This window comes from Perognathus longimembris, chromosome 17 (assembly GCF_023159225.1).
Source record: "Perognathus longimembris pacificus isolate PPM17 chromosome 17, ASM2315922v1, whole genome shotgun sequence".
NCBI lineage: Eukaryota > Metazoa > Chordata > Mammalia > Rodentia > Heteromyidae > Perognathus > Perognathus longimembris.
Window position 1 is genome coordinate 54,888,637 of NC_063177.1, and position 15,877 is coordinate 54,904,513.

General features: G+C 58.3%; 1 protein-coding gene across 1 annotated transcript in view; it reads left to right on the forward strand.

Annotated features, from left to right (window-relative positions):
* Nucleotides 1–15,877, forward strand: part of Rnf213 (ring finger protein 213) — a 73,849-nt gene that overhangs the window by 37,673 nt on the left and 20,299 nt on the right. The window contains exons 30-47 of the mRNA XM_048366903.1: nt 271–407; nt 910–1,005; nt 1,824–1,942; nt 3,053–3,184; nt 3,479–3,606; nt 3,882–4,023; nt 4,135–4,273; nt 5,133–5,324; nt 6,795–6,940; nt 8,596–8,750; nt 9,375–9,590; nt 9,708–9,886; nt 9,986–10,106; nt 11,781–11,872; nt 11,983–12,165; nt 13,115–13,284; nt 13,390–13,489; nt 15,048–15,159. Coding sequence (XP_048222860.1) covers nt 271–407; nt 910–1,005; nt 1,824–1,942; nt 3,053–3,184; nt 3,479–3,606; nt 3,882–4,023; nt 4,135–4,273; nt 5,133–5,324; nt 6,795–6,940; nt 8,596–8,750; nt 9,375–9,590; nt 9,708–9,886; nt 9,986–10,106; nt 11,781–11,872; nt 11,983–12,165; nt 13,115–13,284; nt 13,390–13,489; nt 15,048–15,159 — 2,559 coding nt within the window. The remainder of the gene's footprint in view (nt 1–270; nt 408–909; nt 1,006–1,823; nt 1,943–3,052; nt 3,185–3,478; nt 3,607–3,881; nt 4,024–4,134; nt 4,274–5,132; nt 5,325–6,794; nt 6,941–8,595; nt 8,751–9,374; nt 9,591–9,707; nt 9,887–9,985; nt 10,107–11,780; nt 11,873–11,982; nt 12,166–13,114; nt 13,285–13,389; nt 13,490–15,047; nt 15,160–15,877) is intronic.

A 15,877-nucleotide genomic window follows, 5' to 3' on the forward strand; every position in this document is an offset into this window, starting at 1 on the left:
CAGGCTTGGGGCTGAGGGTGGGTTCCGTTGGGGGCTGGTGGAGCCGGCACCTGTGGAGCTGGCGGGTGGGGGGGGTCACTGGGCCGGTGGTGCTCAGGCCACCGGGGGCTGCGGGCTCTGAAGCTGAGGGGTGGACTTCCCATGGCTGACTCCACCCTGAGTGTGAGGCAGACCCTCAAGTTGGGGGCAGGGGGGCGGGCGTGCCCACGCCCCTGGGCCCTTTGGAGGGCACCGGGGCTCCGGCCCATGGCCTGTGCTGCCGCTTTGCAGGTCACGACTTTCTCCAGGCTGCTCACAAGTCACGACTGCGAGGCCTTAGCGGCGGAGCTGCAGGGGCTGGCCTCGAGGCCCACGCTGCTGTGCCTGCAGCAGTTCGACACGGAGAGCTCGTTCCTCAGGGAAGTCAGGTGAGCTGCGCCCTCTGGGCCCTGCGCGCCTCCGAGAGGCCCCTGCCACCGCCCCCCCCCCCCCACGCGCCTCTCAGTCCCCATCATCGGAATGCTTGGCCTGGCTGCTTTCTCTCCTTGCTCTTCACGAGGGTGATCGCAGCTGCCTGCTGATTCCTGTACTGTAGCCTTTGCACTCCGCATGACTGGGGAAATTCCTTTGTCCGTGTCTGGGTTGGCGAATTCACTTAGCGCTGGGCACCGGGGGATCTCACCTGTAACCCCGGCAAGTCAGGAGACTGAGATCTGAGGATGCTGGTTCAAAGCCAGCCCGGGCAGGAAAGTCCAGGAGCTCTTCCTAACATCCACGTAACCAGCCAAAAGTCAGATGTGGAGCTGTGGCTCAAGGGATAGAGTCTCAGCCTTGAATGAAAAGTTAAGGGACTGCACCCCGACCCGGGGAATCAAGCCCCAGTATCTGTACAGAGAGAGAATTGACTCGCATATTCCCCTTCTCCTTTAGAAACTGCCTAACGAGCCCGGCGGGGAACAAAATTCTCATCATCCAGATCGACTTCGACGACAGCACGCAAGGCGCCCGGCTGCTCGCCTCGGCAAAGTATGCGGTCAGGGTTTGTCTCCGAGACAATGGAGGAAGGCCTCCAGCTTTCCCCAGGACCTTCTGCCAGTGTCTGCCCTGAAGCCGATAAGCGCACATGTAACGATAAGAAAGCTCTTCACCCTCACCGGAAATGGCAGACAAGAAAAAGAAGGGCAGGAGGTGTGGCTCAGGCAGGAGAGCACCTGCCTCGCAAGCAGGAGGCCCTGAGTTCAAACCTCAGCACTAAGAGGAAACAAAGTTAAAATGCCAAAGGATTTAAATAACAGAGCATTAATAGGATGCCGGAGAACGCTAGTCAAGGTTTTGGTCTTTGTCGATTGCACTGCAAGATGAAAGGGAGTAAAGCTATATAAATGCTTCTGTTCACATTTATCAGACCTCTTTATGGTGTTCGCAGTGGAAATCTGATACTCTCTTGGTTAACTGTGTTCATTCGGAAAGCATCAAATTATTGCAGTGTGCTATAGAGTGGTGTCTGGACCTTTAGCGCACGGGAGGTCAAAGCTCATGTCAGAGCTGAGTCCCACCCCGCTGGGTCAGGCGGTGGCCCGGCTGCACGGGCGTCAGGCCCCACACCAGGGTCAGGACAGGCTTCTGGCTAGTGGCACACTGGACGGGCGCTTAGGAGATGGCTCCGGGGAAGAAGCGACCCTCATGGAGTACGACAAGGACGGAAGGCTGGAAACCCCGTGTCGCCAGGACTGACCCCCCTTCCCTTCCCCCCCACCGGCTGGCATGGCCCCGCCAGCCTTGTTCAGCGTGGCTTCTGCTCAGTTGCTCGCTTGGGTTGATTTCTGTTTGTTTTGTTTCAATAGATATTCTGCCATCAACGAGATCAACAAAATAGAAGAGACGGGGGACCGGATATTCGTTTATTTCATCACAAAACTGTCCCGGATGGGAAGCGGGCTGCCCTATGTGGGGTTCCATGGAGGTAGGACCCCACTGTCGTGAATGTTGTGTTCATTCAGTAGTGTCCGGGTCATTGCTTACACGGTCCCAGGTCTGAAAATGCAAGGTTGATTTCCCCAGGACGTTCTCTTCAGATATCATTAGATTTCTCCCCCGGGGTCCTGGTTCGAAGCTAGCCTCTGAACCCAGGCGTGGGTGTGCCTTATAAACACGGCACACACTCAGGGTCCTGGGGCAGGAGCACCGCACACTCATCGCCTGCCTGGGCTGCTTAGTGAGGCCCTGTCTCAAGCGAAAAATGACCCAGGCATCATCTGGGGACTTGCTGTGGCTTCTGCGTGTCCTGTCCTCGTGGGTGTCAGGCGCGCGTGGGGCTGGCTGCCTCCTCCCGAGGACACTCGGGTCTTCAGCCCCCGTACCGGCACTGATTCACCGCGTCTGGCCGCAGAAACGCAGCCTTCCCCTCACCGAGGCGCTCCTCAGAGAGCTCGCCATCTGGGCCGTGTAAGATAATGGGCACTTTAGAAACACGGGGGGAACGTTTGCTCTAGGAATTTCATGAATAATGGAAAGCAAATCCAGCCACTACCTCCCATCTCTTTCCTACCTGTGTGTGTGCGCGTGTGTGTGCGCGTGCGTGTGTGCATGTGTGCAGCACTGAGGCTGGAATTCAGTCTTATTCTTTCTCTTAGTCTTCTCATTCAAGGGTAGCACCCTAGCACTTGAGCCACGCCTCCACATCTGGCTTTTAACTGGTTAGTGTTGGGAGTCTTTCAGATTTGTTCTCCAGGCTGGTTTCGAACCTTGACCCTCAGCTCTCAGCCTCCTGAGCAGCTAGGATTGCAGGTGTGAGCCGCTGGTGCCCGAACCCCTTCCTCCTTTTGCCGTGGCCCCGATGATGAGATGGGCGTGGAGAATCCCAGCCTTACCCACCTGTCCCGGGTGGTGGTTCTGGTTCTGTAGCTGATACTGCTGATGTGCACTAATGGACCTCATGGCTCCCGGTGCGGCCAGGGCCGGGGACTCTCCGCGGCCGGGAAAGCCCGCCCGGTGGCCCGGCGTCCCTGCTCAGAGCTCACCGGAGGCGGCCAGGGAGGCGGGCCGAGACCGAGCGGCTGCGTGTTCCCCGCAGGGCCGTGGCGGTCTGTGCACATCGACGACCTCCGGAGGTGCACGCTCATGGCCTCGGATGTGACGAAGCTTCAGAGTGTCACCATCAGCCAGCTGTTCCGGCCAGGAGACGGCCCCGTGCCCAAGCCGAGAGGTGGCCAGCTCGGGGCCGCGGGGCGGCGTGGCAGGCGCGGGGGGAGGGACGGGGCGCACAGCACAGGCTCAGGCCGTGCGCCCGCCGAGGCCAGGTTCACCGTCGGGAGTGCCAGAAAGGGGCCTGCTCACGGCGACCACGTCGGGCAGGGGGTGGGGAGGATCCGGGCCCCTCCCACATCGTCCACGGGGTGGGGGATCCGGGCCGCCCCCAGCACTGCCGCTAGGGACAGGGCCCGGCCTCGCCCCTGCGTGTCTGCGCCCTGGCCCTAGTGACTGTCCACGGCACTTGCAGAGGAAGGCGACCAGGAGAACGGCGTGGACATGGACAGCGCCGCGTCAGGGGCGGTGTGCGGGACCGAGCCGGAGTCGGGGGGCCCCGAGGCGATGGAGTGGGCGGCCTCCGGCCCAGGAGAGGCTGAGGTGGGTCCTCTGCAGGCCCCGGAAGTGTATGTTGGGCCCTGGGGAGGCGGAGGTGGGGGGAGGGGAGGAGGCTGGGCGGCTGCACCCGCTTCCGTGGAGCCCCCCTCTCCAGATGTGGAGGCGCCGTCACCCTGTCCTCGCAGTGTCAGTTTCAGCTGTCCTCCACCCCCCCCCCCCCGTCCTCCCTGCGGGGCTCTGGGCACGCACGTGGGGGCGGGCACCGACCCCACCCGGGCCGGCCCGTGCTGAGCGGCTGCCCCCCCCCCCCCCCGCAGGTGCTGGACACCACGCGGCTGCTGCGGGGCTGCGTGCCGGGCGCGGTGGGCATGCTCAGGGACCGCGACGAGCGCGGCTCCCGCAACATGAGGAGGGTCGCCATCCTCCTGGGCCTCCTGGACGGCGAGCCGGGAGCCGACGGTACCAGCTGGGCTGGGGGTGCCGACGGGGGCGGGCCTGAGGGCGGAGCCCCGGGGGGGGGCCGGGGGGCGTCGCCTGAGTCACCCACCGAGTCCCCTCGGCCTTTTGCAGCCGCTTTCTTGCGAGTGTGCAAGATGCGCCTTCATGTTCTTCTCCACAAGCAAGAGGAGAACCTGCCCCCCGGCCTGAAGGCGTGGGTCTCCAGGGAGGCGGCGAATCAGGACGCCCTCCAGGAGGCGGGCACGTTCAGGTACCCACGGCCCACGAGGCCCCTCCACGGCTGAGGTGCTGGAGGGCGGCTGTCCAGAGCCCGAGCCGGCCACCACCATCCCCACCCGGACCCTCGTCCTCGGGGCCCCTGGGGCGACTTGGTTGGACTCTCCTTATGTCTCACGCAAGAGCCAGGCACGGTGACACACCCCTGTCACCCAGCGTTGTGGGAGGTGGAGGCCGGGGGGTGGAGGCTGTCCCGAGAAAAGCCAGTGGCAAGACCCTTTCTCAAAAACAAAATGAGAAAAGGGGGCTTTGCTCAAGTGGTAGGGTGCCCGCCCGGCATGTCCAAGGCCCCGGGCTCCTTCCCCGGTGTGGCAAAAGTTTTGGCCCTCCGTTATTTTTTGCTCATGGCTGGCGCTCTGCCACTTGAACAACACCTCCACTTGCAGCTCTTTGTTGGCTAATTGGAGATAACAGTTGTGCAGATTTGTTTGCCAGGCTGCCTTCAAACCAAGATCCTCACTCCGCTCTCAGCGTCCTGCCTAGCTAGGATGACGGATGTGAGCCTCTGGCGCCCGGCTCTGTTCCCTTTCTTTATAACACCTGGAGATTCTAAACTTGTTATATATTTAAAACCCACGCGTTCCCACCTTCGCGGTGAAGGTGACGCGTCAGGCCATTAGGAGTCCAGGTCTCCCCTGCTGGTGTTGGAATGGGAGGGTTTGTGACAGAGAGGCAGGGCACTGGGGCAGGGGTGGAGCACTGGGTGGGGTGGGGTGGGTACAGGGCCGGGGGGCATGGGGTGGGGGGGGGACACTGGAGTTGAGACGGGCACAGGGTGGGGGCGGGGCACTGGGCGGCTCCCCGCACACAGTGACCCCTCACCCCCGCCACAGGCACACCCTTTGGAAGCGGGTGCAAGGCGCGGTCACCCCCCTGCTGGCCAGCATGATAGCGATCACGGACCGCGACGGCAACCTGGAGCTGCTGACCAGGCCCGCCTTGCCCGCCTGGGTGCCGGAACTCTGGATGTTTATCTTCAGTGATGTGAATTTCCTGAACATTCCTCTCGTGGTGAATAACACGGCGTGAGTAGAGCACTCACTGACGGGAAGGGAGGAAATGGCGGGCGGTGTCCCCTCTAGAGTGTCACGTGTACCCTTGCCGTGGCTCAGACGTGGCCTGGAGGACCACAGTAGCACAGCAGCTGAAGGAGGCGTGCAAGCGGGTCTCCACTCCCCACCCGGGACCTGGAGCCCCCTCCCCCCCACCCTGCACTTGCGCCCTGGGAGCCCCTGGGCTCAGGCTCAGCCGACCTTCCCACGTGGCTGTCTAGATTGCCGGGATCTTTGGGTCTGGCGCCTGGACTAAGGAGTGCCCGTAAGAACCAGGTTTCTGAGTTTCCAGATGGGGCTTTGCTTTAGAAGACACGGTACTGCTGCTGTCCACGAGAGCAAATCTCATTTCTTTTTTTTTTTTTGGCCAGTCCTGGGGCTTGGACTCAGGGCCTGAGCACTGTCCCTGGCTTCTTTTTGCTCAAGGCTAGCACTCTGCCACTTGAGCCACAGCGCCACTTCCGGCCCTTTCTGCACACGTGGTGCTGAGGAAGGGAACCCAGGGCTTCGTGTATATGAGGCAAGCGCTCTTGCCACTAGGCTATATCCCCAGCCCCAAATCTCATTTCAACTGCCATGGTTCTGTACAGAGGCTCCGGGGCAGAGCCGGCGGGGGAAGGGGGAGAGGGCAGGAACCAGCACAGCTCTAGGAGACCTGGCTCTGCCTAAAACCTCGCCATTTTCTTGGTTTCTGCTCACATTGATTTTTTTTTTTTTTTTAACTTCTGCTAGTCCTGGGGCTTGGACTCAGGGCCTGGGTGCTACTCCTTAGCATTTTCACTCATAGTTAGCACTCTAATAGTTGAGCCACAGCTCCACTCTGGCTCATTTTGGTGGTTATTTGAAGATAAGAGTCTCACAGACTTTTCTACTCATGCTGGCTTCAAACCAGGGTTCTCAGATCTCAGCTTTCTGAGTAGCTAGGATTATAGGTGTGAGCCACTAGTGCCTGTTTTGATTCGGTTTTTCGGTTTTGCTTTGTCTGTAAATAAGAGATCACATGAGGTGGTCTCTCTCTCTCTCTCTCCCTCTCCCCCTCCCCAGTCCTGGGGCTTGAACTCAGGGTCTGGCCACTACTGAGAAATGGAACCCAGGGCTTCATGCATGCTAGGCAAGCACTCTACCACTAAGCCACATTCCCAGCTTGCTCTTTCTTTCTTTCTTTCATTCTTTCTTTCTCTCTTCCTTTCTTTTCAACAGAAACCTCCTCAGGACTTCCTTCCCTTCCTCCACTACAATGTCTTCACCAAAGCACTCTGTCTGTGTTTTCCTCTTTTGCTTGTTTGCTTACCGTGTTGGGGATGTCACCCAGGGCCTGGCCCGAGCGAGGCCATCCCCAGTGCAGCCTCTTCCTTCAGGACGGCAGTCACTGCCATCCGTGCCGGAGACTGTCTGGTGTTTCACCCTCAAACCGCAGTCCCACTCGTGTATTCCGCACTGCAGACACCAAGGTGAGGTGCCGCCCATCGTGGTGCAGAGTGACATGGGGCTTCCCGAGCACGCGTCCAACAGCGTCCCGTTCAGCTGGAGAATCAAGGACTATGTGGAAGAGCTGTGGATCCAGGCTCAGTATATCAGCGATGCTGACGGTGAGGACCACCCCAGACGCGTCCATGACTGTGTGGGTGACGCAGCCTGTCCTCGCGGGGCGCCCGCTGGCGGGCCACAGGCAGAGGGTGGGCCACGGGTGCCGGCTCACTGGGGAGATTTTCACTTGGCCTGTGGAATGCCCTCAAGTTTCTATCCCTGTTGATTTTCTGTGGAGTCTCTGACAGGGGGTCCAAAGTCTCAATCACACGGTGAGGTGATTGCCACACCGGCCAGCACCTGCTAGCAGCCAGTGCCTCCTTCCTCCCCACGGAGCTGTTGCTTGTCCTGCCAACGGCCCCTCGCGCCACTCAGCCCTCGCCTTGCCTGTCGCACACCCAGGGATTCTAGAAAAAAACAACAGAGTAGCCCAGACATTTTAGGAAAGTTGCCTTTTACTGGTTGCAACTGTTCTTACAGCACTGATCGAAAAGCTTGAAGGATTGCTGTATTTATAAAGATTTTTGGAGCTGCATTGAAACATCTGTTTTAGTACATCAAGTTATGTTTTTTAATTGAGCTCCCAGGGTAGCCTGTTAAATACCCTTCAGAGAGCTCCATGTGTTTTTTCCCACTTAAAGACAAATTAAGACAAATTTTTAGAATCCAAGTATTTTTATCTTTTTATCGGGTTTTTTGTTAGAGCTCTCAGGATTATTCCTTCTGACCAAAAAGATTGGCCAGACTGATTTTTAAAACTAAAAATGATGTGTATTTAGGGATGTTCTTAAAACCTGTATACAATGTTTATCATGGCCAGAAAGTCATTTCTAAATGTATCTGTAAGCAGTCTGCATCAAGAACATAACTAGCTTACAGATATTTTAAATTCAAAATCACCACCTTGATTATATAGGAAAGCTCCTTAAAAATGTTTGTGAATGTCATTTTTTAATACTAGAAGAAAAAGATATTGTTGTGTCTCATGTAGTGTTTAGGATGTCCTTCATGGAGCTGATTAAAAGATGAAACCTGAATACAAAAAAAAAAGCTTGAAGAAGGAGGTGGGCACCTGCACTTCACGCCTATAATCCTAGCTAGTCAGGAGGCTGGGATCTGAGGATCTCAGTTCAAAGCCAACCAGGCAGGAAATCCATGAGACTCTTATCTCCAGTTACCCACAAAAGGCTGGGAGTGGAACTGTGGCTCAAGGGGTAGAGCGCTCGCTTTGAGCACAGTAGCCCAGGGACAGCGCCCAAGCCCTGAATTCAAGCCCCAGGACTGGCACTCATAGGAGTCCTTCACCCGGGTCATCCGGGTCGGGAACAAAGGTTGCTCCTGTCTCGTCTAGGACAGCGCGTGGCCAGGGACCAGCTTCTGTCCGCTGGAAGGCGGGTTTCTGGCTGGCGTAGACGCGACTCCACTGTGGCCTCAGAACTTTAGGCGTGCGACACAAAACTTGAACTGTTGCCGATGTTTTTGTTTTTTCCTGCTTGGGCCCCCGTGACCTCAGCTTAGTACAGATTCTGCCTTTGATGCCCTTTCCCCGTGTTCAGCCCACGCCTGCCCCCTCTTGCGTGCGAGGTCAGGCAGCTGAAGCGGCTTTGTGGTGAGGTTCTGGGGAGCAGAGCCACCCCATGGTGCCGGCACCCGCACAGCCCGGAGTGCGTGGCACGCTCTCATTGAGGTGGCTATGTGGCTCCTTTTCTGCCTGCAGGATCCTCTCGGAAGTTGGTGGAAATCTTCCAGAAGACTCCCCTGGGCAGGTTTCTCACTCGGCTCCCTGCAGAACAGCAAGAGGAACTCATGGAGGACTACGCAAAGGACTTCCTGCTCTTGACCAGAAGGGTGTCCAGCCGCCAGGAGCTCAGGGTAGATATTGACGTGAGGAAAACACAAGACTGCAGGCTCGGCTTCCAGCAGGTGGTGCCGTTGTGTGTGGGGAGCAGAACGGGGTCCTCACAGGCCCGGGGTACGAGGCCCCCGCGCGACTCAGCACCCGGGCCAGTCCCTGGGCCACGGCCGGGGCCTGGTTGAGCAGCACCTTGTTCCCCGCAGGAAGCCCTCCGATCGCTTGGTAGCATCGGCTATTTAAATGTCTAGTTTCAGCCGAGGGCCAGTGGCTCACGCCTGTAATCCTAACCACTCGGGAGGCTGAGGTCTGAGGATTGCGGTTCAAAGCCAGCCTGAGCCAGAAAGTTTGTGAGACTCTTATCTCCCATGAACCACCAGAAAGCTGGAAGTGGTGCTGTGGCTTAAGTGCTAGAGCCTTGAGCAAAAAAAGTGCCCAGGGGCAGCGCCCAGGCCCGGAGGTCAAGCGCCAGGCCCGGCAAAAAGAAAAATAAGAAAGAAAGATGCTCACTGGACTCCAGCCAAGAGCAGCTGGGGACGGGGAAGCCTGGTTTCTAGTTGTCTTTCTAATGGTTGGTGGCTTTCTGCGGGGAAGTGTGTCCTCGTCCCCGGGCGTTGCACGCTGAGCGCCCCTCGCGCCCCCAGCTCCTGCAGATGGCCCTGCTGTCCTGCACCAACGACCTGCGCGCGGCGGGCGAGCTGCCGGAGGCGCCGCCCTCCTTGCCGTGGGTGCACCTCGCCCACCGGCGCTTCCGGCCTCGGCTGCAGACCCTCGCCTGCATCCTGAGCATCTGCCCGCGGCTGCCGCAGAGCCTCGCCCGGTACGACGAGAACTTCCGGCACGTCGCTACGCATCGGCTGGTACGGCCCCGGGGGAGGCTCAGGCCCGGGCAGGGTGGGAGCCCCGGCCTAGGGCCCCCCGCCGGGAAGAGTGGGGGGCGCGGGGGCCCTTCTGAGCGGCGTCTGCGCTCCCGGCAGATACTGGACGCGTCTGCGGCGATGGGCTGCGTGCGGGAGCTGGAGGAGCTCCTGAGGCCGAGCCCCGAGGCCTGGCTGCGGCTGGTCAAGAGCCTGTCCGTGCCGCTGGAGCTGGCGTGCTCCGACGCGTACGTGCGGGACTGCTGGGCCCAGGCCGCCGCGATCCTCCGGGACGCCAGGTGAGAGCCGGGCGCGCCCGGCCTGAGGGAGGGCCGGCCCGGCCGGCAGCCCTCCCTCACTGCCTCTCCCCCCCCCCCGCCCTCCGGGGCGCTCCTCAGAACCTCCTGGAACCGCATCTACTCCGTGGCACTCTTCGTGGAGCACGTGCTTCTGGAGACGGAACGCCAGCTTCCCGAGCTCGGCCCGCTGGTCAGGGAGTCCGTCCTGATCCTAGACAGGGTGAGTGCTCCGCCGGGCTCCGCCCCCCGGGCAGGGTGGGGAGCTGGGCACGCCGCCCCTAACCGGCTCCTCGGGAGACCGAGGCTGGCCCAGGCGAGGCATGACGTGCTGTCTGGAAAACAAGGGAAGCTGAAAGGGCTGGGGGCATGGTCCACGTGGTAGAGCCCCTGCCTGGCAAACAGGAGGCTTTGAGTTCAATCCCCAGTACCACCACAAATAAAGTGACAGTTACACACGGGTCGGGCCAGCGCGTCGGCCCCAGAACACATCTGCCCCGGCGCCCTGGCAGTTTTACCCAGCCGCGCACGATGCCGACACCGCGCGTCCGCCCGCACACCCTGCGCGGGGTACTTTAACCCTGTCCCCCTCTGCGCCGCCACGTCAGGCCGGGTGGCTGGGGATATGGCCTAGTGGCAAGAGTGCTTGCCTCGTATACATGAAGCCCTGGGTTCCATTCCCCAGCACCACATTTACAGAAAACGGCCAGAAGTGGCGCTGTGGCTCAAGTGGCAGAGTGCTAGCCTTGAGCAAAAAGAAGCCAAGGACAGTGCTCAGGCCCTGAGTCCAAGGCCCAGCACTGGCCAAAAAAAGGAAAAAAAAAAATGTATGTATAGTTTAGGGCTGAAATCTAACCAACAACATCCAGAGCAGCCATTAAGCTCACTATCTTGCATGGCTGATGTGCTTCTTTTTGTTTTATTTTTTTAAAGTGTGTTTCTAAATAGGCATCCTAGAAACATTTGTTATTTGTCCCCAAACACACACATGCATGAAACATACGCGAACTGTTAGGAGCTGTGGAGAGCCCCGAGCAGTACAGGACCCGTGGCCATGAGCCCTGGGCCGCCACGGCGAACTGCAGCTAAGGCGGGGGGCGGGAGCCCGTGGCATCAGTGGGAAAAGCCAGGGCAGCGGCCTGTCTGCAGCGGGGCTGCCCTGGTGCTGAGCATCGCCGCGGGACACAGGTGGGTGTGAGCAGGCCCCGGCGGGTGTAAACAGGCCCCGGCGAGTGTGAGCAGGCCCTGGCCGGTGTGCTGAGCCAGCGAAGGCTCCAGGGATGCAGAGTTCTCTGGGGAGGGATGGCAGCTACCGCTGCCTCCTAGTGCTTCATTTCTCTAAAACGTCAGCTAAAGCAAATATTCCCCTCATGTCAGCCGGACAGCGGTGCCTCGCGCCTGCCATCCCAGCTCCTCAGCAGGCTGAGATCTGAGGATTGAGGTTTGAAGCCAGCCTGGGCAGGGAAGTCTGTGAGACTCCTATGTCCAACTAACCACCAAAGGAAAAAGAAAGCAAGAAAAAGCAAAAAGCTCCAAGTGGCGCTGTGGCTCAAGTGGTAGAGCACTCGCCTTAAGCAAAGAAGGTCAGCGACAGCCCCCAGACCCTGCGGTCAAGCCCCTAGGACTGGCACCAAAAATAAACAAAGTAGATGGTGGGTAAAACGATGGTCACGGTGATCTCATCGTTTAAAATCTGAGACACCTCATAACGGCAGGAGGTGGACCTTAAGAGAAAAGAGAGGAACCTAGAAATCAGGGACTTGGTCCACCCCTCAAGACCGGCACAGCCTGCAGAGGCGTCGGAAAGAATCCCAAAGCCTGGGGCTCCCGAGGCCCCACCACTGCCCGCCCCCCTGCCCCCCAGGCCTCACCCCTGCCCCCTCCGCGCCCACCCCAGTGTCTGCAGGACAACTCTGACATGAAGACCTACGAGCCTTTCGCGGCGGTGACGAACATGCTTCGCGACTGCAAGGACACTTGCTTAGCCCGGTGAGCTGGGCTCGGGCCCCGGGGTGGGGGGGGTGGGGGGGTGGGGGGTGGGGGCGCGCGGGTGCCGCGGGCGGCGTCCACGTCAGCGCTGAGCGCCTCCTCGGGCGTAGGTTTGGCCTGCAGCCGTGCGTCTTCTGCCTGGGGGACCCGCGGGACCCCGTGTGCCTGCCCTGCGGCCATGTGTACTGCCTGCCCTGCATCCGGAGCTGGCTGGTCCCCGGGCAGCTGCAGTGCCCAGACTGCCTGACCGACCTGCCCGACGACTTCTCCCTGACGGTCTCCCAGGAGCACAGGTAAGGCGTCCTCATTTCTGTCCTTCCTTCCTTCCTTCCTCTCCTTCCTCTCTATGCCCCTTGATTGGGTGGAAAGCCTGGCTTCAGAAGGCTGCCTTTACACAGGTCCCACGCAGGGGCCCCCCCAGACAGCGTGCCTTGCAAACCCTTCTCTGCCAGATAGGCGCCAGTGGCACACACGGAATCCCACGGACTCAGAGGCTGAGAGCTAAGGCCCTCAGTTCAGAGCCAGCCCAGGCAAGGAAGTCTGTGAGACTCCCGTGTCCAGTCTGCCAGCAATAAGCCAGACGTGCCGCTGTGGCTCAAGTGGCAGAGTGCTAGCCTTGAGCAAAAAGAAGCCAGGGACAGTGCTCAGGCCCTGAGTTCAAGGCCCAGGACTGGCCAAAAAAAAACCCAAAACAAAACAGAGACATCCAGACACGGCCTTGTAGAGCGGAGGCCCGCCTGCAGGCTAGGGAGCTCGCTGTACAGAGGGACTGGGCACGCGTCAGTGAGTGCTTCCTGTGGCTTGGTTTTTTGTTGCTGTGGTTGTTTTAAAGCCAGTACTGAGCTTGAACTCACCTTGGGGCTCTTATTTGGCTTTTTCCAACACTCAAGTCTGGTGCTTTGCCACTTCAGCCTCACCTCTAAACGAGCTTCTGCTGGTTAACTGAGGCAAGCAGCTCATTGATTTTTCAGCCTGGGTTGACTTGGAATCCCTTTTTTTTTTTTTTTTTTTTTAAGTTATGGGGCTTGAACTCAGGGCCTGGGCACTGTTCCTGGGCTCTTTTGTTCACAGCGCCACTTCCGGTGTTCTGGTGGTCCATTGGAGATAAGAGTCTCATGGACTTTGCTGCCTGGGCTGGCTTTGAACCTGGGTCCTCAGATCTCAGCCTGCTGAGCAGCGGGTGTGAGCTCCGGGCCCCGGGCTCCGCCGGGCAGTCTGACTGCGGTGCCCCGCCCTTGTCAGGATCGCCATTGAGAAGCACGCGCGGTTCCGGCACCTGTGCAACTGCTTCTTCGTGGACCTGGTCTCCACCATGTGCTTCAAGGATGGCGCTCCCCCCGAGAAGAAGGTGGTCGACAGCCTGCTGTCCTTGCTCTTCGCACAGAAGCAGCTCCCGCGTGAGGCTCCCCAAAGTGAGTGGCTCCCCACCGCCCCCAGCCCCGCCGGGTCCCCACGCCCCACTGCTCCACGCGCTGCAGCGCCCGCCTCTCCTCCCCCCCCCCCCCCCCGGCCTCCAGGACAGCGGGAGCACACCAAGTGCCTCTCCCCATTCAACGACGTGGTGGACCGGACGCCGGTCATCCGCTCCGTGGTCCTGAAGCTGCTTCTGAAGTACAGGTAGGAGCCGCCCCGGGGGGGGGGGGGTGCTTCCGGAGACGCCTCCGCCTCGGCTCCACGGCGCTGTGGTGCTTCTTTGGGGTCAGGGTTGCTGTCCAGGGAGGAAGAGCCCGGGCCCGGCTGTGCTGAGACACTTTCCCGCTGCACGCCTGCTTTGGGCCCCGCCCTGGGGTGGGGCTGTGGACTCCTAGACTGGAAGAGCAGTCTGGGTGCAAAAGCTGTGTGTAAGGCCATGGACAGTGTCACCTTTCTGTCACCATGCTGGCCATTAAGTGTCCCTCCCGGAGCAGCTCCTAGGGTCCCCTCCGGGAACGACTTGGAGATTTGCTCCAGGTCCCTTCCACCTGTTGGCTTTCCTGAACCTTGGCTGTTCCCCGTGCAACCTTTCCGTGTTCTGTGGGAAGGGGAGGCCCACACAGAACACCCCAGCTGCATGTTGAGGACAGACAGACTGACGGGCAGACGGCAGTCCTCAGTGAGGTTCACTGGCGTTCCTGGCCAGCCCCGGCAGGACGGACACACCCCAGGGGTGCAGACCCAGCCATTCCTCACCTGCTATGGCTGTTACCATGCACTCAGCTTATTCTTTCTTTCTTTTTTTGGCCAGTCCTGGGGCTTGAACTCAGGGCCTGAGCATCTTCCTTTGAGCTTCTTTTACTCAAGGCTAGCGGTCTAACATTTGAGCCACAGCGCCACTTCTGGCTTTTTTTGTTTATGTGGTGCCGAGGAATGGAACCCAGGGCTTCATGCATGTGAGGCGAGCGCTCTACCACTAGGCCACATTCTCAGCCCCTCAGCTTATTGTTGTTATTATAAATGAACTGGTAAATGTTTTTGCAATTAATTCTTCAGTTTTAATTATGAATTCCATAAATGTTGACAACTATAATCTACGTAGAGAAAAGTTCTTTGTGGGCGTAAGTCATTTTCAATCCCGGAGTTTGCTTTTGCTTTGCTTTGCTTTGCCAGTGCTGGGCTCAGTGCCTGTGCTTTGTGCTCTACCACTTGAGCCATGTCTCTAGTCTGGCTGTTTGGAAACAGAATCCTTCAGACTTTCTGCCTCTCCTGGGGCTTTGAACTGTGATCCTTCAGATCTCATCCTTTTGAGTAGCTGACTATAGTAGGTATGAGCCACTAGGGCCCAACTAAGCTTCACTTCTTTCCTGTTTGTTTATTTTTAAAGCATCTGGAAGTCACATCATGAAAAAACAGCTGGTCTAAAATATGGAATTAGAGCTGGGAATGTGGCCTAGTGGCAAGAGTGCTTGCCTCTTATACATGAAGCCCTGGGTTCAATTCCCCAGCACCACATATACAGAAAATGGCCAGAAGGGGCGCTGTGGCTCAATTGGCAGAGTGCTAGCCTTGAGCAAAAAGAAGCCAGGGACAGTGCTCAGGCCCTGAGTTCAAGGCCCAGGACTGGCAAAAAATAAAAATAAATAAAATAAATTTTAAAAAAACTTTAAAATATGGAATTATAGATTGACAGTCAGGTGTTTTCTTTTGTAAGTTGTTTCTAGGTTTGGCATAACCAGGAATAATGTTTCTCTTTCCACAGCTTCCGGGAAGTTAGAGATTACATTCAGAATTACCTGTCCCAGTTAGAGAAGAAGGCATTCCTGGCTGAAGACAAAACCGAGCTGTATTTACTCTTCATCAGCTGTCTGGAGGTGTGTGAGGCCGGCCCTGCCCGGCCCAGCTTCCCTTCTGCAATCTCTGTCAGCACTTTTTTTGGGGGTGTAGAGGGCATGCATCCTGGGGCTTGAATTTAGGACCAGGGTGCTGTCCCTGAGCTCGCTGAGTGAGGCTCCTCCCCCTGGAGCCTCTTCCTCCCTGGACCCTGGGAGGGGAGCTTGTGGAGCCCAGGTTGCTGAAAGTGGATACAATGTAGCTTGCTCAGAGCTGTTGGGGAGGCTCTTTCCCAGCAGGAAGGAGAGGGACTCAGAGCAGCTGCCTGCCCTCAGTGCTAGCGGTGAGCACAAAGAAGCCAGGGACGGTGCTCAGGCCCTGAGTCCAAGGCCCAGGACTCGGCCAAAAAGAAAAACCCCAAACCCACAAAACCTTGCCTAGAAAAATAGTCATACGCTGAAACACACAAGGCCACACTCCAACACACAAGCAAAGCCACACACTGAAACACACACAAAACCAACAATGCTGATCACCAGTCTCAAAGAGTAGGAATACTTCCCCCTTATGTGTGCATATTCGTATCTCAAAAAGTTCTCGACACATGAAAAAATGCACGGTGTACCTGGCTACTGTAATCACGTCTATAATCCTAACTGCTCAGGAGGCTGAGATCTGAGGATCATGGTTCAAAGTTAGCCTGGGGAAAAATGTCCATGAGACTCTTATATGCAGTTAAGTGCACACACACAGACACAC